This window comes from Pituophis catenifer, unplaced genomic scaffold (genome assembly GCF_029215685.1).
Source record: "Pituophis catenifer annectens isolate HBS135680 unplaced genomic scaffold, rPitCat1.0.hap2 SCAF_1, whole genome shotgun sequence".
Taxonomy (NCBI): domain Eukaryota; kingdom Metazoa; phylum Chordata; class Lepidosauria; order Squamata; family Colubridae; genus Pituophis; species Pituophis catenifer.
Genome location: NW_027256881.1, coordinates 114,808,885 through 114,834,448, shown reverse-complemented (window position 1 = coordinate 114,834,448; position 25,564 = coordinate 114,808,885). Strand labels below are relative to the sequence as shown.

Genomic DNA, 25,564 nt, shown 5'->3' with positions numbered 1-25,564 from the left:
TCAAAATATAAACAACATAACACAGAACTCAAAAAATGTTGCACGCATTGCTTCTGAAACATTGAATAGTTATTAAATAATATCTTATTTATCTCAATATATTAATAGAGTGGCTATAACTTGTTTCATAGCTTGTTAAACAATTTGTTTCCAACCCAAATGCTTTCTGTAGTTACTGTCATCAACATGGATTGCCAGGATTTCAAAATAACTTATGTGTGTCTTTAAGAGGCAATACAGGTAATCCTCGAGTTACAAATGTAATGGAGCCTACCAATTACATTCGTAACCTGAGGATTCATTGGTGTGAATCACATGAAATGAATGTGATCATTCCATGCTTTTGCTCACACATTCGCTAACCGAATGCTCAGGTCATTAAGTGCAAATGAGGTATCTCAGGGTGGGGAAGGAACCCTGAGCAATGGAACAGGCCACCTGTTTCAGACCACCCAAGGCCTCCCCCGACCCACTGAGATACTTTATGCTCCCTCCCCTGGGATCCCCACAATTGCTCCCCCCATCCTGCCTCACCGGGTCACTTACCTTGTGAAGATCTAGTGAGTTGTCTCCTCTCCAGCCTCTCTGCTGTGGTTTCTTTGCCTGCTTGCAGTCTCAGCGCGAAAAGCGTTTGCAAGCCAATGAGATTTTGGGGCAGTGAAATCGCCTCCCATTGGCTTGCAAACACTTTTTGTGCCAAGACTGGAAGCTTCTGGGGGGGCTATGATATCGTGCTACTGATCTTGCATGATCTCGCACTACAGTACTTTGTTTTCTGCGAACTGAGGCCTGTACCAGATTTATGGCAAAAGGCTTTGCAAACGGAGGGAAGGCCTCTCCATTTGCAAAGCCTTTTGACATGGATTTCATGCAGGCCTTGGTTTGCAGAGAAAAGAGGTCTAAAAACTGTAGTGTGAAATCAGCAGCGTGAGATCTTGTGCTACTGATCTTGCATGACCTCGCACTACTTTAGGCTTCTGTTCTCTGTGAATGCACCGAAGTAGCAAAGGAACAGACAGCTTGCTAGATTGTCGCAAGGTAAGTGAGTCTCCACAGGCCCAGTGCCTGTGGAGACCCAGCCGGTGGCGGGGAATAAGCAGGGCAAACGTTGCAATGTCTCTGCAGTCGTTCGTATGTGTGAATGACTGCCGTGGTGCTGCAGCATTTGTAACTTCAGGACTGCATTATAAGTACTTAGGGGTTATGTCATAACTTTGAACAGTTGGTAAGTGAACTTTCATAACTGAAGGATTACCTGTATTATGCCACTTTTTAGTTATAGAAAGTGTCTTTATAAATAAATCTTAAAAGTCTTTCTTTCCTCCCCTCTTTTTTTTAGTCAGTGGCAAAGACTGGACGATTGCTCATCACTCATGAAGCCCCTGTTACTGGAGGTTTTGCATCAGAAATTAGCTCCACGGTGCAGGTAATTCCTGACGTACTAAATTTGTTGAGCTCTTTTCAGAAGAAACTCAATTTGGTTATTGAGTGGGATTTTCACAAGTGAAAAGAATATGTGTAAAGATACATATTTATGGGGAGGGAAATGATATTTCATCCCCAAGATCTACAACGTTGCTTCATTTTGATGAAATGAAGATATTCCTGGAAGAAAGAACAAAGAAAGCCAGTATATTAAGAGTAAATACTCCCCATAGATTCAGCCAAAACATGGAAGTAATCTCAGCTACCCAGCTAAAGCAAGCAGGTGCCTGTATCAGGCAGCAGTGATATATAACTAAACTGGAAGCAGATGAACATTTGAATGACAAGGCTAAAGACATCATTTTATAGTGCGTGGGATAAAGCAGTAAAACCCACATGGGTAGACAAGATAAAGTGATCAATGACGTAGTGTCAGATGATGGGATTCTTTGGTTGAATAGCACTCAACATGCTACTGAGGTAGAGTTGACGATTTTCCCACAGTATCAATGGCATTTATGATATGACTTGATTAAATATCTTTGGCATATAGCTGCTAATATTGCCATGCTGGAAATGAAAATCCAAGCTGCAAAGTTAGAATCACAGCAGGAACACAGAGTGTAGGAGGCATGAGCACAGGAAAGCTCAGCAGAGTGAAAGATGAAATAAATCAACTACATACAGTATTGATACATCTTCAGTATCAGCAGATTGAATTGTACTGGTGTTAGACACTCTTAAAAATTAATATTGTTGATTATTTAGGAGATAAACAATAGTTAGTGTTGCTCCCATGGTCAAGAGGAAAATAGTAATATTGGGTTGAATGCAGTCAATGAACAAACATTATCAATGAGACTTTGTGGATGGTTATTGATTGAACACATTGTAACTGATTCAAAAGCAAAAGATGGAAGGAGTATAGTGAAATGCTGCATGGTGAAAATGGCAACATCCAAGATACCTTCTTATCCAAAATATTTCCTTACAAGCATTCTTGTTACTAGAACTTAAAAGTAGATCATGATTGTTATTAGCAAGTTGGAATGCTACAGGAATTGATGGAATATCTATGGAGTAAAGGGAAGCATCAGAAGAAAAATCAGTCAAGGTTCTAACTAGCAAATCTGTGGCTTGAAAGTGATCAGTTTATATACTAATGCCAAAGAAAGGAGGCTTAACAGAATGTGCAAACTATTGCACAGTACTTTCATATCGCATTGTAGCAAAATATAGGTAGTCCTCGACTTATGATCACAATTGACCCCAAAATTTATGTTGTTCACTCAGACATTTGCTAAGTGAATTTTGCCCCATTTTACGACTTGCGACAGTTGTGTAAGTGAATCACGGCAGTTGATAAAGTTGGTAACCTGGCTGTTAAGTGAATCTCGCTTCCCCATTGACTTTGATTGTCAGAAGGTCGCAAAAGGGGATCACATGACCCTGGGACACAACAAAGGTCAGTGCTGTGGTAACTTTGAATGGTCACTTAATGAACTGTTGTAAGTTGAGGACTACTTATAATGTTTAAGATCATCCAATGCAAATTACAGTCATACATGGAAAGAGCAATGGCAGATGCTCAAGTTGGTTTTACAAGAGACTGAGTAACACAGTGCTGCTGTATACTGAATAATTGAGAAAGCCAAAGAATAGTTTGTCTTTTGTTCAGTATAGCATAGACTGAAAGTCTTTATCATTTAACTGTAAACTAACTTTTATATCATAATATAAATTATGTATTATTTGTATAAACTTACATGCAAACATCATAGATCTTAAAAGTAAAAATAGAGAAGACTAATAGCTAATCCTGCCCTGACTCTTATAACACTATGAAGGCCTGGCAAGCTCTGTTATAGCTGGGATTTTAGGACTAGAAAATATCATTTACCTTGGGTGTCATGAGCTATCGTTTTTAATTTTTTTAAATATCTTGGCACACCACCTGCAGTCATTTCTGTGAGATGGGTAGTCATATAGATTAATTAAATAAATAGATAGATATTTGTAAGTGGTTGCTACACAACTTGTATTTGGAAGATGGGGATTAATCTTTCAGTGTCATTCTGTATCCAACAATGTTGGCAAATAGAGAAGTTGGAGAACTTCCTCAAAAAAGTGATAGAGAAAAGCTTGGTGTATTGAAATTATCTCTAAATCATCTTGTATTTCGTTTTACTTGTGGCATTGTATTTTTAAAATCTGAACTGTGTGATCTTTATTTTAGTTATTTTTGCTACTTTTTTTACTGAATGATTATATCGGTCATGATTGCTTTTCAAGATCACTTCATCCTATAGAAAAAAAATAACACTGTTCTGCTCTAATAATTATGAAACAAAGTTCTTGAGAACTTACTGTGCACTTGGCTTCATAGTGTTTATAAGGTTTAGGTTACAATCGTAAATTTACTACATCTGTTCTTTATAGCATTCTGTGGTAGTGGTAGAAAACCATTGAAAACTGTAGATATGCTGTTCTGTGAAAAATGTCTGGGGGGGAGGGGGCTCTACCAAATGCAGTGGCAGAAGTCCTGCAGATTTCCTTTCCCAGGCCACAGTGAGGTTAGGAATCATGTGGTCCAGGAGTTTCTGGGAACCATGATTCTTTACTCCCTGCCTTGGCCCAATAAGGGCCAGGAAAAATACCAGCTCTGCAGGAGTGTTTTTTTTCCCCCACTTATGTCAAATGGTCAAGAGGTAGAATACCAGGAAAAATATCCACTCGTCTTGTTTGTTTCTTGGTGTCAAGTACAGAGTAGTTTTTTTGGAAATCCTTTAGACAAGATGTTTTGATAAAAAAAAAAAAGCAGAACAGAGTGTTTATAATAATCCTTAAAAGATAAGTGCTTTGCTGAAAAAAATGCAAAATGGAGTGGCCATTCGTGTTCAAATCTCTAAAGACAGCTGAGAGCAGTTCCGAAAGTTGCTATGGAAGTCTGGATAAAGAGGTCCCTGGAATGTATGGCTATATATTATGAAGCATCTTTTTTTAAAAATTAAAAGATTTACAAAGTCTTAAATCATAAGAGTTTAGGAAATTGTGTTTCCTGTTTCAAATTTTATTTGTTTCATCTTATAGTTTCTCCCCTCTCCTGTAGATAAATCATTGTCACTTTTCATACAGTATATAAAAATAAGATATATTTGATGTGCAATTTATGAAGTGTATTCACAGAGGAATGTTGCTTTAGGCAGGCAGAAGAACTGATCTTATTAATTTCTAACATATATTTATTTACTTGACTGTGAAAGTAAGGTTTCAGTGTTAGACATGTTGTGTCATGAATATAAAAGAAAAACAGTTATCAAAACCATTTTTCTGGATGAAATGTGTAATAAGAAAGCCAGAAAGTCTCTGAAATTGAAGCTGTTCTTTCTTTTTCTTTTCTTTTTTTGCACATGGAATTAATAAAACTTATTTCAAGTCCAGTTAAAATAAATTACACATTTTCATATCATTATGTTGTCCAGAGTGTGAGGAAGAAATAAGGCATCCTTATTTTGAAGGATGAAACTAAATTACAATTCTTGTAGTTTACCATATGGATATTGTTTTGCATTTTATATACATGTTTGTGCTGAATATCACCATATAATCAATGTGATTCTTATCTGACCAAAGACACTGTCCATTTTATCTTTATTTCAAAATGACTAACTACTCCTAGGTTAAATGACATAAGCATTGAGGTAAATTTATAGTCTTTTCTGTTTTATCTTTTCTGTCAATATAATTAATGGAAGAAGTTTTTGTTCAAGATTGTAGTTGTTTGAAACGAGGAGAATTATGTTTTATTTATCTTCTAATTGTTTTGTTCTTAAGTAATACGAAAAAGAGAAGCAATTTTGTCTGATACTTTGGTGTCGTGTTTTAGTTTTGAGCGCACTGTGCATGAATTTAAGCAGTGGGATCTCATTATATTTGTGAAATTGCATGTGACTTAACCTTTTCTTATTGGCTGAGACATTTTTCTCTTGCCTTGTCACAATTCTTTCCATATTGATTAGATGGTTCATACTTATCATGCTTCCACAACCTATAACAAAGGCTGAAATTACCATGCTGTAAAAAAAGTTAACTTGGGTACAGATATGATGCATGCTTGCATGTATCTTGTATGCTTGTGCAGTAGAGCAAGAAATATTAGCTAATAAATACCCATGCGTTCACACAACATTCACAGGTGCTAGATGTCAGCCACAGTTCTTGATTTCTTTTTATGTGGAGTTCTCTTTTATGTGGAGAAAATTAAAGCCTGAAGCAGTTGAATGCAGATAGGACTGACATATTGATTGTTAATTATACAGTTTGAATGACACAGAGTTTAAAGCATGAAATTTGAGATGCACTAGTTTCCAAATCTTCATGTTTCATTATAGATAAGCAGCCAGTATTAAAGTGCTCAGTAATAATAAGTTACATTTATTATGTGCATGCAAGAATCTAGGCTTATGGGCTAAACTTGTAGATAATGATAAGATTCTTTCCCCAAATTATCATTTAAGTTCTTGGAAAACCAGTCAGACAAGCAGAGAAAGACTAGAAGTTAATTTGATTAAGGATGAGTGTGAGCTCAGCTTTGAGTCTACATTGTAATGGTAGTGAAGGAAAATCACTCTTTTCCCTTACTGTGTTGGGTTTTTGGCTGTTTGCCTTGTTTGGGTAACCCCCTCCTAATTAAAAAAAGAACAGAATAACAGAGTTGAAAGGAACCTTGGAGGTCTTCTAGTCCAACCTCATGCTCAAGCAGGAAGCCCTATATCATTTCAGATAAATGGTTGTCCAATCTTGTCTTAAAAGCCTCTAGTAGTGAAGCACCCACAACTTGTGGAGTCAAGTTGTTCTACTGATTAATTATTCTAACTGTCAGGAAATTTCTCCTTAGTTCTAGGTTGGTTCTCTCCTTGATTAGTATGGATTAATTGGGAAGAGAATTGTTGGTAGATCTACTGCTTGGCAACTCTGATCGTTTTACAAAGTATGTTGTGTGGTCTTCTTGTTGTCTTGACACTATCCCTCTATTGATACAGCCCAGGACTGCATTTACAACTGCAGCACACTACTGGCTCATACTTAAGTGGTAGTCCACTAGGACACCTAGAGCCCTCTCACAGTTTCTACTGTTGAGCCAGGTGCCACCAATTCTATACTTGTGCATTTGTGTTTTTTTTTCTAAGTTCAGAACCTTCCTTTTTCCACCATTGAAATATATCTTGTTGGATAGGACCCAATTTGTAAGTCTATTGAGATCCTTCCGAATCTTGCGCCTGTCTTCTAAAGTGTTGGCTATTCCCCTCAGCTTGGTGTTATCTGCAAATTTGATGAGTTCCCCTTCTGTTTCATGTAGATCATTTATGAAGATATTGAAGAGACCAAACCTAGAGGCACCCCACTGCATGCTTCCCTCCATGTAGATTTGTTCCATTGAGGACTATCTTCTAAATACTTGATGCGATTACCTAGTCATCTACTCATTCTGTCAGTGGTGGTGGTGGTTAAATACTTATTTTGTATTTAGAAATACTTACAAATAACATTATTTGTAAGCCATCGAAGGAGTTGGGCAGTCTTGAAATGGGATAACTAATTAAATAAACATACGACTGTCAGCGAGAACAATTTTAACCTCTTTTTTTCCTTATGGATTTTCCTTATTTTATGTAGACCACTGGTCTACAATCTTTTAAACCTGTATAGTCTTTCCATTTTTCAGCCCTTTTCCCCTCAACATTTAGAGGTATCTGTATGCCAGAGAGGGCAGGCCAGCTGAGTTCTGATAAAGTGTTTATCTCTAAATCTCTCAAATAAAATGATATATATGAGTGCATTCAAACTTGTAAGAAATTTCCACTCACTCAAATATCTTCAGCCATTTCTTTAATTATCTTTTAGTATTCCTTTCACAGCATCATTCTAAAAAGGAATTGGAGGGAACTTAACTATCTCCAATGGAAGATAATTGTTGAAAGATACAATTCAGTGTAATAATAATGACATTTTAAATAAATGCATGAACCTATTGATAATTTAACTTCAAGGTGATCTCTGCCCTGATGTGTCAGCTTGAATTTCAATTTTTAAAAGTCATTTTTGTTAATTTCAGACTAGTTGTAGGTATGGCTTTATTTACTATTTTTATTACCATCACATTACCTCTAATTTAAACATTATTACATTATCAGTTTGGAAAGTTAACCCTATTAGTTTATTACATGTAAACAGTTAGCTGTAATATTTGGTAACAAAATTTTTATTTGTAGGGAATTTCAGAGAGGTTTATCCCTGGGAAAAGTTTGCTGTTGGGAACAAATATACAAACATATATACAAAAAAATACAGATTTGTTAGGGTTGGAGGAGTGAGTAAAGGAAGGAAACTAATTAAATTTATTTCAGCCAGAATAAAAGCTTGGAAATGTTTGTTAATATTCATATTAATGGTAATATTTGCCAAATGACAAAGATTTAAATATTGTACATACTCATTATATAAAAGTAGTTGATTTTTAAAAGAAAAAAAGAGTACTTTTCTTCTTTAAAGAGAGCTTTCAAAGAATTCAAAAGCATATCTGAGTATGGAAAGCTTCAGTAATGTTTAGTTCATGGAAAAGATACATTGTTTTTAGGCCAATAAAAGGAATGAGTAAAATGTGAATAATGATCTTTTACTTCAATTAATCTCTTAGAGCTGTAATCCTAGTAGATTTAAGATCTTCAAGTGGTTTGAAATATATAGGTTTATAGTGTGAAGAACCAAATCATACGGACTGTTACGAAGCTTTTGTTAACTCTAAACTATTCACCGGAGCTAGTCTATACTGTTTTTTAAAATGTGATTTTATATAGCTGCTCAGTTGTTATAGAATAGTATTCTAAACTTTGTGGAAATGTATAAGTTTAAATTGTTACATCTTATTTTCACCAATTTGCTGAAATGTTTAAGTTCCTGCAGTGTTACAAATAACTGAAATAGTAATTTAAAGCTGTTGGTATAGGTTCTATATTGTTAGAAACCAGTGTGTCACTCATTTCATTTTTAGACATATAAACAGTGTTTTGGCCATTTCTTCAACACCCTACCAACTCTGTTATTCTGTTAGTGATACACTTTTGAACTGATACTATACACCTGTGATTCCTGGCAAGCTGACATTAACTGTTCATAGCTAGAAATGTTTTGCATAAAACTTGCAAAAATCCAAATATATATATATATATATATATATATATATATATATATATATATATATATATATATATATATATTTATTTTATTCAGGGCGGCTTACAATGCGTTAAGCAATAGCTTTCATACTTTTGTATATTTATACAAAGTCAGCTTATTGCCCCCACAAACTGGGTCCTCATTTCACCTACCTTAGAAAGGATGGAAGGCTGAGTCAACCTTGAGCCTTGGAGAGATTCGAACCAGCAGTAAATTGCAGGCAGCTGTGTTAATAACAGGGTGTGTAGACCACTGTACTATCAAGGCTCTTTGAACTGCATAAGCCTGTAATCAGAGCGTTGAGAGGAAATAATTTGTGAAACATACAATATTTTAGAACATCCTGGGAATTGAATTATTTCACACATTAAAAAATAAGATATTTTTCATTCAAAAATGAAATTACATTTTCCCCAAAGTAAGGAAGCATGATAAAAATAGCAACAGCTTCCAAGATTATTTTTTTGAAAATATGTATTTTATTGGATTTGGTTTTTAAAACTGATATATACTAAGTATATTAGTATATTAAATATAGTATTTTGTATTCTTGTCTGCTGTGTTTTAAGATAACTGCTCTTTTAACTTTATTAAAAGGTAAGTTGTTAATTAATTAATTAAGCAAAAATAAAAATCTAAAAGTTAACATTCCATTTTACCTGTACTTATTGAAAGCTAAATTAATACTACATTTTGCTAATGGGGACTGAAGGAGAATGACTATGATACGCCACAGAAACTCATATATTTGGATATAGAGCTTTGGTGGCTCAGCAGACTAATTAACATCCACTTACATCTGCTGCCTGCAATTAGTGCAAGTTCAAATCTCACCAGGCTCAAGGTTGACTCAGCCTTCCATCCTTTCTAAGGTAGGTAAAATGAGGACCCAGATTGTGGGGGCAATAAGATGACTTTGTATAAATATACAAAAGTATGAAGACTATTGTTTAACGCATTGTAAGCCGCCCTGAGTCTCCGGAGAAGGGCGGCATATAAATCAAATTAAAAAAAAAACAAAAAACTTCTCAGTTGTTATAGAATAGTATTCTAAACTTTGTGGAAATCTGTAAATTTAAATTGTTATATCTTATTTTCATCAACTTGCTGAATTATTTAAGTTCCTGCAATGTTACAAATAACTGAATCAATAATTTGAAGCTATTAGTATAGGTTCTATATTACTAGAAATATAACAATTTTGCATCAATATCCTAATGCTTAGTAAAGCAAATATGCTGGTAATAATAATCAGTAGTAATATGCATATCTATTTATATGGAAGTAGTACCTTTGTTTAATAATTGCTCTGACTTTAACCTTAACTGCAGATTTAGTAAGAATTTTAAATGTATTGAAATGGTCCCATCCTAACAAACAGTAGATGCAAATTCTACCTTTGTCACGGAGAACTTTGTTAGAAGTTTTACAGAAATGAAATCCTTCTTCTCCACCAACTTACCTTGTTTCCCCCAAAATTAGACATCCCCTGATAATAAGCCCAATCGGGCTTTTGAGCGCATGGCAATAAGGCCAAGCACTTATTTCAGGGTTCCAAAAAATATAAGACAGGGTCTTATTTTGGGGGAAACACGGTAGTAGTTTATGTGATGCATTAGGACACATGTGCAAAGCATCTTTATGAAGCCAGGCTCTAAACATTACACACACACACACACACACACACACACACACACACACACACACTGGAACCGATGGCTTTGCCAGATAATTTAAATTTAACACTTAGATTCATTTTAGTGAGAGTAAGAATCTACATTTTGACTTTGAAAACATTAATAGCTATTAAATTAAATTTGCTTTTGCACTGAAGCACGTTGTATTCTTTAAACACATTTTTAAAAAAATACAGTCTAGACTTTTCCTTTGTTATGAGTTTCTGTTTAGTTAATATTAAATCATCTTATACTGCCCTTGGCTATGCTGTATGCTTGCATTAGTTTTATGGTAAATAACAAACTTTTTTTATATTGGTTCAAATTTGTACTTACGATTTTCAAACATTTTTCATAGTTGGTATTTGTAAACAGTTTAAAAATCAAGTTCTTAAAATCAGTTCTATACATTTTAAGAAAGTACATTTGAAAAGGGTAAGTTTTCTTATTAAAGATCATTTTTGCCAATGTAGCTTACTGATATTACTGGTTGCTGTATAGTACAGTTCAAAAGAAGTGAAGTGGGGAAGAAGCTAAGTGGAGAAAACTAATTAATGACAATATAAATTAAGTCTAAATAAATATGGTTTTAAGTTCATATATAGGCTAATACTTCAATATGTTCTAAACCTTTACTTACACTTTTTGTATATGTAATGTCCCAGGCCTTTAATTAATAGTAAAGTAAGGCTTTACTATTTATAGATCCTTTTGAAGGTCATTGCATTAATACCAGTGCTGTTTCACTAATTACCATAAACTAAACCATCTAAAATAGTGTTTGATGATTCTATAGATGCAAATAGAACAGTATTATTGATCATTGCTAGCTGAACAAACCGTGTGTTATTTTTGTACTTGTTCTTACCCAGTACAAACTGCCACTAACCTAGCTTCTAAAGTATCTGCAGCAATCAGATATTGTCTTCATGAAAAGAATTACAATCTGCTACAATTTGAGGTTGTCATGTTTTTAAGCCCTAATGGGGTATTTCCGGTATATTTGACTGTGAATTAAATGCATCAAACCTGAAACGATGTGCCCAGAGGATTTCAGAAATTATTTTGTATTTACAGTATTCCTGTTACCCTATTTGGTTTGTCTGAATCTGTAGTAGGAAACACATTTAGTGTAGGATTTTACTTTTCACCTCATGTTAATAAAAAGGGAATCCTTAGTCCTGGAAGGGTTCGTAATTCGGTGCTAGCTGTATAAGCACAGATGTTTTTCTTTTTCCTTTCTTATTCCCCCATTGCATTCTTTTAAAAATAATCTCACCGTTAAGGATAGATTTACGCTACGTTTGGAATATAAGAAGGATAATTTTTTTTTCATGTGCAGTCAACTATTATCACAGTTTCAAATTATAACAGTAAGACAATATCAAATATTTATTAAAATTTAAACCATCTTCAAATTTAAATAACATGTGCTAAGAATTAAGTGTATTAAATCAAGTGCTTTGTAATAAACGCTATAGATATAAATAATTCCTAAAGGGATTATCACTTTTTCTTTAAGCATTTCTTTTCTGCTTCTGGAAACTAGCACAGCGAAATGTTATTCTACATTTTGAAATTCATACATTTGAGCGGAAACTGTTCACCGTTTTACCAAAGATTCAATATATATTATCAGTTGAAATTGCTATTCTATAATTACGTATATGAAATGGAATATTCACCTATGGAGAGAATATAGATTTGTCTCCCTAGGCTCATTAAACACAAATACATATTTAATTCTCCTTTATTGATACATATTTAATTTTACATCATCTGTATTTTTCTCACCTTAAGAAATTGCGACAGTTTTACAAATGAACTCAGACAATTAACGCATATATAAAATTGTACATATTTAAAAATATCTCTTCTAGAAAAATAAATGTAGGATATGCTAAAGAAAAAAATTAAGCAAAACAAAAAATCTGAATGCATGTCATTATGGAATGAGGAATTTAAAAATTTACTGAAAGCAATAAAAATGTACTTGAATAGTATAAGTAAACCATTTTAAAGTTTTCATTTTATTTTAATTGTTCACCTTAATTCAAATGGGAAGAATTATAATTTATTAGATCAGGAAAGCTAAAATAGTTTGAGTGCAGTCCAAATAGAATACAAGAAACAGCTTGCGTATATGATAATCCAAGGACAACTCAGATGGTGAACTTGAAAAAAAGAAAATAATTTGAAAGCTCCATGCTTTTATTGGAAAGCTAAAATGTATGAATCCTAAATATGTAAAGTTTGGCTGCTCATCCACATGCAACCAAACTTTTCCTGTTCGGTATTGTCACACAAAGGAGCTATCTAAAAGCCCAAGTTTCTGCATTTCATTCCTGGAAGGCCCCTTGGGTGGCTAGCACTGAATGGTGTATTATTAAAAAGAGGCTAGTATCACGTTTCATTTAAAATGTGCATGTTAGAATGCTGTGTGTGTATAATATATAGAAAACAGAACCTTTCTTTTAAGTGCACTTGGGTTTAAAATGCATTTGGAAAAAAAATGTCAAATATTTATGCCACTGTCTGCAGTTTAAACTGACAAGCCTCTTGCAGTGTGCCTGTAAACTGTACTCTTCTATTGACGTTTCACTGTAAGTCTGTGTTTAGTTTGTAAAATATATAGCCAGTTTTCAGCTGGCTAATTTGTCCTGCAATGGTTACAATGATGTTATATGAGAAAAGCAGATAAGCAGAAATAGCATACCTGTTAGCATAGGATTTTGTTGGAATTATACTAGGCTCTTTGTGGCCTCATACAATACAAATTCACTCTTGACCTTTAAGCCTTAATTGTTTTATGTTTCATACTCTCTACCCATATTGTGCAATGGCATGAAAAGCTTTATAAGCTTTTCCTTATAAGTGTTACTCCTCCTTATAAGTGTTGGACACAGGCATCACATAAGTTGATTTCTATTTATAAGAAAGCCTACCAATGAAATTTGCAGAGACAATTTAGACTGATCTGTCCTTTCCCCCTGTGTTTCCTGCAAAACTCTTCCAAAGGAAATCTTTTTATTCATGAGTGGGCATGTTTAGGAACCAGCCTATGCTCTGAAATATCTGAAATACTGAGGAGTATTTCATTTAATTCAGTTTGTTTTGTGTTATCCCAACTTTATTAAATTTATAAATAACTCAAAAATGGTGAATGTGTCTAATATTCCTTCCTCCTGCTTTCTTCACAGCACCTGTGTTGTGAATCAGGCTGAGGGAGAGTTATTTGAAACCCCGCAATACAAAGGGATCATATTTACAATATTATTTCATTTAGCCTTCTTTGTTCTAAGTGGAGGTCTGACTTTGAGAAGAGGTCTCATTTCTAAGATTGACATTTTTGAAGAAGCTCGATTGGAATCAGAAAATTGTTGTGGTTCTCCTAGCTGGATCATTGTAAATTAGATGCTATCTTTGGTACTATTCGAGGTTTCAAACATGTTTGGTACCAGCAGAACAAATGCTGGAGAATTTACTGCCAAAATACTAAATAGTTTTGGAAACAGCTGTCTGAAAGTTCTTGTATACATGTATGCACTGCAATCTCTCAGGCAGACAACAATTCAGGCTTTTTTATGCGTTTACTTTTTTCTGGGTTTAAAATTTTGAGTAATATTTTTATTTCCAATCATCTATTTGTCGGCAGGACTGCGGTTTTATGCTGAGTTTCTTAGATTACAATTCCAGAACCAAAAGTAGTGTTTTATATGCGTTGATTGTATTCAGAAATTTAAAAAGAAGCTAATAAATAGCATATAACATTATACTTGCATTGATTGGTAAAAAAATAACCATGAAAGTCTAAAATCTGTTTTTGAAATAGATATGTTAATGGTAAGTCTAAAAGGTTTTAATTTTAAAGAAATTCATTTTTCAGTAGGTATAAAACAGAATACAAGGTTTGCCTTATTTGAATCAAGTGATCTTCCTATAATGTGAAACTAATTTGCAGACTCATTACTGCTGATCCTGCATAGGTGATCCTTCCAAGGTTGAGTATTCTGTTTGTAGGACTGTATGATCAGATAACTCTGTTCTTGCTGATTATTTTGAATCCTCTATGCTTGCAGTTTCTCAAAGAAAACAAATTAATTATGAGATGACTATTTAACAGATCTACAGTTAGCCTGAGAAACATTAATGTAAATAGCTGAGTCGTAACACATTCTTAACATGATTACATTGAGATACTTACATAATTTTTAGTTCGAAGTTTGCCATAACTTTTTAATGAATTTCAATTTCAAAGATATATAATCCCATAAGGACACTTAGATAATAATTTTTTAGTTAGAAGTTTGCCATAACTTTTAAACAAACTTTAATTTCAAAGATATATAATTGGGTAGGACTGGCTTCGAATTTATGCCAGCTCTGTATTTGCTACACATGTATAGTTTTATGTAGGAAACAGGACAAGATTTATCAGTGCTATAAGGAGAGGGGCAGTATACACTATTTGTTCTGTTTCACTATTGAAATATAATTTAGCATTGTACATGCTAAATGCTAATATGATACTTTTTTAAAAAAAACACCTCACTATTTTCTCATGAATAGTGGATAAGTAATTAACAAAAGGTTAAATAAAACTAAAAAGGAAATTGAAAAATTGCACTGCAATTAATATACAGAGACCCAGCTCAAATCTATGAGCTAAGATGTTCCCTGAGTAGCTTTGCCCCAGAGGCTCTCTTGGAGCCCAAGCTACTTTCCAGGGATGGTGTTTGAGGGATAAAATGAGAGGCAGGAACCCCCTGTTGCATTAAGCTCCTGAAAGAAAGTCAGAATTACATTTTTGTTGTTTTTAATGCTTTAATCTTTTTACATTTGTAATTTTAATATGATTTTAGATGTTGTTTTAACTCTTGATTGGGAACTGCCCAGAGTTGGTTAGAAGACGAGCAACTAATGTTATAAATGCATTTCCCTTCCAAACTGAAAAACAAATAGTTAAAAAAAACTTTGATTCTTTTATTCACAACATTTGTGTATGCCACTTTAATGATTAGTCTTGGATCATAAATAAACATACGGTACCCATGTGACAAACCAGCACACACATCAAAAGCATGTGTGAATAAAGATTTGACATGAGATTTAAATGATTAGCAAGTCAGATTTGTGTGGGTCTTCTTCTTCTACATTTCTCTGATCTCCGAAATGAAATGCTCTCCTAAAATGTAGGCATTAGACATATTTATCTACGTTCACAGAGACCGAGACCAACAAAGCACTTAAACATCTATAACACATAGTTAAAATATCCTGACCCCATTGCATCTTTTGCCAATATATCTTCTGTCCTTATTGATAGTGTTCCACAGTACCTGACCCAATCTTAAAAAGCAATCTGACTTGAAAATTCTCATAAGAAAAGCCTCATTTCAAAGTTGAAAGAGCTTCTGGTAGTCTTCCAGAACTTCTTTAGGAATTTTACCTTAGCATAGGTGTCCAAGATCAAACAAATGTTTGGGACTGGCACATTTCAGCCCTGGAGCGGTTTGCCCACCTCTAATACATTCACAGAGAGAAAATAGATACTATAATAAAAATATTGGTGTTTTCTGGGAGTATAACCTGCTGTTTCTGCGCTTATTCTATATACTTACAATTGTTTGATAATAAGCACATCAGAATAATTTGTAAGGTACCTAACCATAAAATGAGTATAACTCTACAGTTTAGTTAATGTTAAGATTCTGCAGAATCTTATTGATCTAAACTAATGAAAAGACATACAACATTATGAAAGTATTGAAATTAAATTTGAGTATTTCTTATATGAACTAGGAAAAAAATGGATTGTTGAATTTGAAAGTACATTTACGATGCTCAAAAAAGAATTAGGTTTAAATAACAAGATTTAGATTTTAAGCATTTGTTTCTGTTTATTGAAGGAAAAAACAAAAGAAAACAAATAATTTTATGAACATATTTAATTTATATCCCTTCATTTATCCAGAGACATTAGGTCAGTTTCCCATCTTAATGATGACATCTATAAACTAGTTTAGCTATCAGAGACAGAAATGCACAGGGCAATTTGAGATGAGATCCTGGACATTCCACATGTGAATTTTAATCAAGGCAATTGTTTAACTCGGGTAGTAGAAAAATGAGACATATTCATAATTAGAACAAGATTTAACATCTTCTGTTCAAACTCATTTTGAATTAGCAAATTAGTAGAATAATAAATTAATCTTTAGTGCATGCATTTAGATGAAATTGAGCATCCTATAATTGAAAATTACTTGTACAACTGCATTTTCACTCCTTTGCTTCCACTACCTGAAGTTCTGTTCTCTATAATCTGTGCAGATTTCACATTGGCTTCTCATATATTATTTGATTTATTGTATATATGTCACGTAAGCAATGTAAACTATTCCTAAAATTTGTTTCATGACAGGTAATTTATTTCTGTTTTCCAAATAAAATTCAATATGGTATAGATCAAATGAAGAATGTGAAATTGTACTTCTAGGAAAAAAATATTTGCTGCTGTTGAGCAGTTTGTCTTTAGCAAAACCTTTTTCATATGTCCTTAGAAAACACATCAGCTACTGTCATTCTGTTTGTTTTTAATAATCTCTCTCTATATATATATTGCTTTCCATATGCATGTTCTGTTTTTAGATAACTTCAATGGATTTTCCATTAAGATTTAATTTTCTCCTAGGGTTAGATCTTGAATTTCAGGAATGTCAATGTGGTATATTTTAGTAAGTATTAAACTGTGAAGAATGATCTTATAGACTTCACTCATTTTCTTAACTGTTTTATTTTAACAGGAGGAATGTTTCTTGAATCTAGAAGCTCCTATTACAAGAGTATGTGGTTATGACACCCCATTTCCTCACATCTTTGAACCATTCTATATCCCAGACAAATGGAAGTGCTATGATGCAGTTCGGAAAATGATTAATTATTGATGTCCAGGTGAGAAAAACTTCCCAAAGTAATTTAAGTCTAAAATATTAGAATAACACGCTAATCTAGAAATATCACAATGCTTTCTGTGGAATAAGTCCCACTAATGTGGTGGCTGAACTATGTATAGGAAAAATGGTAAGATTTTGATTATTAATTTAGAGCAGGGCTGTCAAACTCCCGGTCTGTGCCCTGTTTAGTGAAAGGAAAGAAAGTCCCAATACGTCACATGACACCTCTGATGATAATGTGAGTTTGACACCCCTGATTTAGAGAGTAAATTGTAAGCACAATTGATAGGTTTACAATCAACACTTAGAACAAGATCGAACAATTTCCCCAAGATTGATGGCTACAACTTGTTCCTCCAAAGGTCTGGAAAGTCTGTAACCATGTCACCAAAAAGATGATGATGACTGAGGGGGGCATTGGAGTGTTTTTGGAGGGGAATTTTAAGAGTGGAAATAGGAGTGAAAGATCCAGAGCATCATTTCAGATGGTCGTTTGGATGCAGAAATATTTGGGGTGTTATTTTACTTTCCATTTTCACCCTTAGTTTTAGCAGGGGAAAATGCAGTGAGATCTCAGGTTACAAACTTAAACCTTGATTTGAGCTGTTTGTGTTATTAGACTCACATTAGAACTGCAGTATATACAGTTTTACCAGTAGATGCTATGTTGTTTAACACCAAATATCGGAAGAAATAAAGCTGGAAGTGCCTTATTTATATGAAAAGTAAGTGAATTTCAGCTTTCCAGATATCTCTGATAGAGGTCTTAGCATACTTCATCATTGAACATATGACAGACTATCCTGGAATTGGTCAATACAGCAACATCTGAACTACCACAGGTTGCCTACCTCTCTTTAATAAAAATATATAATTACTTATCTCCTTGTTGAAAATAATGCGTAGAGGTTGGTATATAAGAACCTTTCTAGAAAGAAAAAGCATCTTTATTCTAATCTAGGGATTGGCTTTCATAGCCTAAGTGGAATCTAGTGGAAAGCAAGCAGCAGTCATAAATCAGGAAAACCACTCAACAGTTATTCTTGCTCATAAAACCATAAATCAGGATCTAATTCTTCATATTGGTTGCAAGAGGTCAGGCTGTAGCACAGGCAAAGCTCCCAAAAAAACAGTCTTGAGTACAGTAGTCACGTTTCACAGTAGACTTAGTCATAATTGTTGGGTTTATTCTGGGGATCAATAATTCATGCAGCATTTTCAAGATAAAGCTGTCATAGAAATAGTTTCAGTGGAGAATCTCCCATGTGAGTTGGTCTTAAGTACCCAAGCCTGGATTTAATGGGTTCAGCAAAGCTTTGGTTCCTCTCAAGTACCTTTCCCTGAAAGTAACCATTACTTAACCTTGCTTTCTTCTGCTTTTTCTCATGCCACCCCTTTTGCTTTCTTTTGTAGCAGGGCAATATGCTTCATATTAAAATTAAGAATGGTATGGCTTATTTCTGTTTTTTCTGATATTTCTCAACATGATCTGGGTGTCCTTGGTTTCTGAGTTGACAATTTCATTAGCTAGCTTATTTTCTAAGGAAGAAGGTGAATCCACTTGGGCCCATCCTTGCGAACAGAGTGGTTGGGGTAAATGTCAATGGAGATTCTCAGTCATCCAGGTCACAGTTGTCCAAAAGGTGCTTTTTCAAGAGGCCACTGGACTTTCTGGTTTTTCTTTGAAAGACATTTCACTTTTCATCCAAGAAGCTTCTTCAGTTCTGACTGGATGGTGGGGAATGGAAGGATTTATACTCCTTGCAGACAGCTAGTCATTTTCATTCTTTTAGCGAGATAAACTTCCACGTGACCTTAACAAAAGAAGGCCAGTGGCCAGCCATCTGCATGGAATATAAATCCTTCCATTCCTCATCATCCAATTAGAGCTGAAAAAGCTGCTTGGATGAGAAGTCCAATGAGAAATGTCTTCAAAGAAAAAACCAGAAAGTCCAGCTGCCTCTTGAAGAAGCACCTTTGGGACAAATGGTTGGGGTAATTTAGAATTTCCCAAAGGACCAATCCTATTCTTTCTCTCTCTGTCTCTCTCTCTGTCCCTCCCTTTCTATTCTGTCTCTTCAATTTAACTTAATTATTTGTCTTACGTTTTTAACCATTACCGCTCCTTTACTTCCAACTTCCATAATATTATGAAGAAAGGGTCACCAGAATCATGCACTACAGACCCTTTAGACTGAAGGGTTATTTGAACTCAATAAACAGATCCCCCCCCCCAAAAAAAAAACCCCATGGTGGTACTTTGGTTATGAAGCACCAGAGTAATAAACAATTGCATGAAGCATTGCAATGAAGTAAAAAGAGACCTCAGACATCACATATCTTCAGTTATTCCCAGTTATATTGTAGATTGTTTTCTCAACTGTCATGAGTACACAGTGCAGGGAAAGGATGCATTCTCCATTGCCACAGCCAACATGTTGAATAGTGGCATAAAGAATGAGAAATAATTGAACTATTCAATGAGGCACAGGAGAAAAGTAGAATTATTCACTGAAATGTCTGGTTTAACATCTGTAAATGTCATGGAGAGGATTCAGCCTGCCTGTTTCTTTCAGAATTGTTCTTGCAGAATAAATATTTTGGGTCTACCTTGTGATCTCCTTCCCTGAACTTATTAAAAGCTACAGTACAAATATGAATTTATAATGTTTTCAAAATATGCACAAACTTTTGTGATAAATAGTAATACAGTGAATTCCCCATTTGTGGGTGCCAAGGAATGCCTTACAGTTTCTACAGGTTGTTTGAATATTATTAGAATTATTAGAATGACTTAAAGTTTATATATATATGTGCGTGTGTTTATATGCATATGCACACAGACATGCCAGTTACGAGAAAAGCAATTGTGTCTCAACATAAAACCATTTGCAATGTGCTTGAACTTGTTTTGTGTAATTGTCATTAAGGGCCTTGCTAGAAAAAAGATTATTAAATATTTTAGAACGTTATTCCGGCATTTGTGATATATGTAAAGATAATCTGTGATATTAAAAAAAAATTGCATTCTGAATTTTTGTCAATGTTTTTTTTTCCATTTCTTCAACAAAAAGAAATAACACCCACACACAAATTTATCTTTAAGGAAATATTGCAAAGTAATGTTTAGCAGGCCCAGCCAAGGGACAGTAGTAGAAACTTAAGAATTCTAATATTATAAAAAAGGATAAAATATTTGCTAAAGCAGATTATCTACCAAGTAGCCATGGCTACTTTCCCTCCTTATAATTAAACCTAAATTTGGATTGATGTGACTCTCTACTCCAGGGTTTCTTCAGAACAAATGCCATTTACTGTGGAGATCCAAAAAAACTCTGGAATTGAAATGTTTTTATTTACTTTGCCATTTTTAAAGCTTGGACAAGGCGTGAAAAGATACAAAAATTGTAATAGCAGGATTTATTTTTGATATGAGTAATACTTACCTGCTCCTGAGGTAAACATTGCTAGTTTGCTTTATGTGCTTTTTTTTTGGGGGGGGGGGAGCTCAAAGACCTTGATTTCGGGGGGGGGCACAGAATGTCATAGTTTAGTTCTTTGATCATAGAAGGCTTTTTTAAAAAAAAATTGTTATGTAGCTTACAGTTGTCTACTTGGTCATTATTATGAACCCATAATAACCAGAACCTTTGTAACTAAGCTTGAGGATATAATGTTCTTATTTGTTCCCCATATTATTAAGGATATGTCAGAAAACAATGCATCTTCATTTAGATAAGGGCCTGGTGGCTCAGCAGACTGATAGCATTGTGATTAATACCAGCTGTCTGCAATTACTGTAAGTTCGAATCTCAACAGGTTGACTCAGCCTTCCATCCTTTCTAAGGTAGGTAAATTGAGGACCCAGTTTGTGGGGGCAATAAGCTGACTTTGTATAAATATACAAAAGTATGAAGGCTATTGCTTAACGCATTGTAAGCCGCCCTGAGTCTCGGGAGAAGGGCGGCATATAAATCAAATTAAAAAAAAAAAAGTGTAAACATCCTTATAAAGTAAATAGCCAGTAGAAGAGAATATTCATAGCTCAGGGTTAAAATGTGGCATCCAAGGCGCTCTTTGAGTTTGGCTGTTTTCTCGCAGACATTTCATTACCCAGCTAGATAACATCATCAGATCTAGAAGTCCATCTAGGTGTCCCTTACAAAGCATTGTATACAGATAAACATGCTTTTGGATTTTGGCAGTGGTAAATATGAGATGTAGAGTATACAAGTCAGTCCTATAGGTTTATATAAATTTACTGTATAGCTGTAGGTACAAGTTTAAGCATCTCCAATGAAATTATATATTTCAGTAAATCCCTCACTCAATCAAAGTTAACACAGGTTCTGTATGGTACAAAGTTAAACTGCACGTAGAATATACACAAATTCGACAGTTTCTGCAAAGTTGTTTGTATACTTATTGATTATAGTTAATTGATCTCAGAACCAAATAAGAAAATGTGGTTATTACTTTGCAAAATTATTACTTTGTAATAAAAAAAACTATAACACTGAAAGTTTGGAAAGATGTCCAAACTTTTGCTTCTGCCCTAATTCACTGTTACTACTTGTAATGTGTAAACAACTGTGCACTGATATTTAGGTTTGTACACAAGCATTCAAAGTTTCAGGAAGTTGTTGTGTTTAACTTTCTACCACATAGACATTGTTTCAGATTCTGTTCACTGAAGGATTTATTGAAACTTACAGTATGATTAGGGATGTTTAAACTTTTGCATGTTAATTGTATTTAATAGCACTTATTCTTAAACAAGAATGCTTGGGAAAGCAAACTAAATAGTTCAAAGTGTTTACTTACCATAAATGATATTTAAACAAAATCTATAACATATTTTATTTCTGTTCTTTTAAAGGTGAACAAAGAAAGAAAATTCAACTGCTATCTACAGAATGGTTGCAATTAAACTTGGGCTTATTTTGTTTTATCTTTATCGGGAATAACCATTCAAGATTCTTTTCTGGATACTCACCTGACTTGTCATCGCCAAAATTCTGTCAGGTGTGGAGTTTAATATGGCCATGTGATTGTTGTAAAATATTTATTTTGATTCTTTCCCAATTTTGCACGAGACTGCTAAGTTGTTTTATCATGCAAATCAAGGCTCAGGTTGAACTTAATAAATTGTAATCAAGAGACCTGTGGTCTACTTTTTGGCCTTAATTGACAAATGTATGTTACAGTTTTTACAGTAGACTTGTTATATATGTATTGATCCTAAATACAGTAGATTGTATATATCATCATTGGTTATTGTATTCATGCAGATTGTCTGGGGTTCTCCAAAAATCACTTGGACGCTCAAGGATCCTCTAGTATAGATTGACAATACATTATCAATCATTATGCATTATGCATTAATAAGGAGAGTAAGAAAAATTCTTTCATGTAAACTGGGGTGTCAAACTCAATTTCATTGAGGGCTGCATCAGGACTGTGGTTGACCTTGGGGGGCCAATTGGGTGGGTGTGGCCAACTGGGTGGGCGTAGCCATCTTGATACCACTCTCCAAACTGCTGGCATGTTTCCTCTTCGCACTGGGTAGACAGGACCAAAGCCCCGCTGGCCTAATCTTGCCTCTTCGCATTGGGTAGACCAGGACAGCCCCATGGGCCGGATCCGACCACATCATGGTCTAGATCCAGCCCACGGGCCTTGAGTTTGACACCCCTGATGTAAACAGATGGCTTGCTTGAGAGGCTGAATGTGATCATTTCAATAATTTGTAATAAAAAAACCCAGACATACTTGATTTGGGCTAATCTGATCCCTTTTATAAGAAATACGGCATTCTCCAAGACATTTTTGATAGAAAATTTAAATATCAGAGGACTATGTTTATTAATAAGAACAATTATAAATTTAATATATACATATATAGAGAGATATTTGAAGCATTTACCCAAATTCTCCATCACTGACAGGCAGTTGGAAATCTCTAATATTATGTTGCTATGTGAAAATTAAACTGATTGATTAGATTTATTCTGGCTGGCTTTATCAGCAATTTGGGAAGCAGTCAGGTCAAACCGCTTCAGAGGCTACCTCATTTGATTTGGTTTGTAACTAGCAGCCTAAGACTTCCTCCCCTGTTGATTATTATTGCAAAATTAAGAAATGGTGATAAATTATTAAGCTTTTTGACAGAATGGAATGAAATCTGCATGCATAATAACCCTTGTTAGCAAAGAAAGCATTTGGCATTTCAGACACATAGATCACTCATAGGGGAGACATATCCATCTGGTTCTTTTTTCCATTGTTTGTACTAAAAACTACATGATGATGAGAGATTATCATTCTGCCCCTAGAAACCTGTAAATGCAAACACTTCCTTATGTAAGTAATGTACCCTATTTCAAAAAGAAGTCTATAGTGGTTAGGTAATTTTTGTAAATTAAATAAAGTTTGCATTATTTAATAAGTATTTAATAAGTCCTAGGAATATTATTTAATGAACCTAGAACGTTGTACAGTGGGATAGACAATGGGGACATTCTAGAGCAGGGTTTCTTAACCTTGGCAACATTCTGGCTGGGGAATTCTGGGAAATGAAGCCCATGTGTCTTAAAATCGTCCCAAAGGTCTTTTTCAGGAGGCAACTGGAATTCTTTGTTTTTGCTTTTGAAGACATTTCGCTTCTCATCCAAGAAGCTTCTTCAGCTCTGACAGGATAGTGGGGAATGGAAGGATGTGTCTTAAAAGTTACCAAGATTGAGAGACCCTGTTCCAGAGGTTAATGAAACTAGGACTCGCAGCATTCTTAGGAATTGGGGCCAATGTTGACAGATGCTGAAAGTTACTATTCAACACCTGGAACAGCATAAATTACTATGCCAGTCTGGAACAGAAAATTGATATCAAATTGAAATGATATCTATGTAACTATAACTAAAATAGTATGGGACAGATAAGGGAGAATGGAAGATGACATTTCTGAGGTAAAACTTCATTTAATAAGAAATATAGACTGAAGCAAAAGCTAAATAAACAAGGAAACAGAGAAAAAGATTTTAGGAAAATTGACAGGAAAAGGTTGGATGGAAAAGAAGGAAACTATCCTAGGAAGACGTGAGAAAGATAACACATTCCCAAATTGATGGCTATTATAATCCTTTTTAAAATGCTTTAAGAAGAGTATTAAGGAGAGAAGTAAGAACATGACATCTCGTCATGACATCTCTTATAAAATAATTCCCTGCAGTTAGAACTAGAGCTGTCATGCATAATACGCAATTTCTTTTATCTTTCCTTATTTCAGTACTTTTCTTACATAGAAAACCTGAGGGGAATTTTTGTGTTTTTCTAGACATTTCATCATCTTCTACTTTTCCAAATTGCCTGAAAATTATGACAAGGCCTGAATGTGCTTACAGGAGTTCAGAGTACTATTTTATTGCTAGATAAGAATTTTAAATCTATCCAGAACAGCTCAGTCTGACATACCAAAAACGTGAATACAAAATTAATGGATTCTAGCCAATTCAGATGTTAACCTGGCAGTGTTGATGTGTACTTGTGAGAATATATAGAATAAAATATATGTGAAAGCATAGCTACATTTTTCAAACTTGTAAAATGGGAACCATGATTGTTTTGAGAGATTTGAAACTTGCAATGTATGCAGTATATCCTTATGGAATTAAAAAGAGCTGGGTTCATTGGGTTGAAAACAGAAGCATTAATAGAATAATTTCCGTTTTGATCCAGTTATTACTGGGTGAAAAAGTTCTTGGCTAGATCTTGACTAGAAAATTGAGATAACACATTTTATTCCTTTCCTGAACGTTTTGAAATAAAATTACATTATTACTATTTTTTCCTAAGATCAAAGAAATTATGTGCAACTGTTTTTCATTTGATGATATTCAAGTGGGTATATTATATTATATTATAATATTATATTAGGGTTATATTAGGGTAATGCTAACAATAACCAAGATAAGGCCAGCAAGTTTAAAATAAAGGATCATTAGAGTAGCTAGAAAAATAAATAGAAAGTTGGGTGATTTAAAAAAAAATATTTTTTTGACAAAGCATTCCAGTATGAAAACTTCTCTAATCTCCAGATGAGGATTGTTCCATAATGTTTCAACACTATTACCAAAAAAATTGCCTCCTTACTACAGCTATGTTCCTATTCATAAACTGAAATATATTCAGCTATTATATCCTAATAGCAACACTACCTATATAAAAGTAGGCAGTGAAATAAATTTTTGAAAAGTTCAGTGTTGGGAAAGTGAA

At 34.1% G+C, this 25,564-nt stretch overlaps 1 protein-coding gene across 1 annotated transcript in view; it reads left to right on the top strand.

Annotated features, from left to right (window-relative positions):
* Positions 1 to 25,032, top strand: part of BCKDHB (branched chain keto acid dehydrogenase E1 subunit beta) — a 53,825-nt gene extending 28,793 nt beyond the window's left edge. The window contains exons 9-11 of the mRNA XM_070932885.1: positions 1,340 to 1,426; positions 17,144 to 17,291; positions 22,173 to 25,032. Coding sequence (XP_070788986.1) covers positions 1,340 to 1,426; positions 17,144 to 17,284 — 228 coding nt within the window. The 3' untranslated portion in view covers positions 17,285 to 17,291; positions 22,173 to 25,032. The remainder of the gene's footprint in view (positions 1 to 1,339; positions 1,427 to 17,143; positions 17,292 to 22,172) is intronic.
* Positions 25,033 to 25,564: the final 532 nt, after the last annotated feature.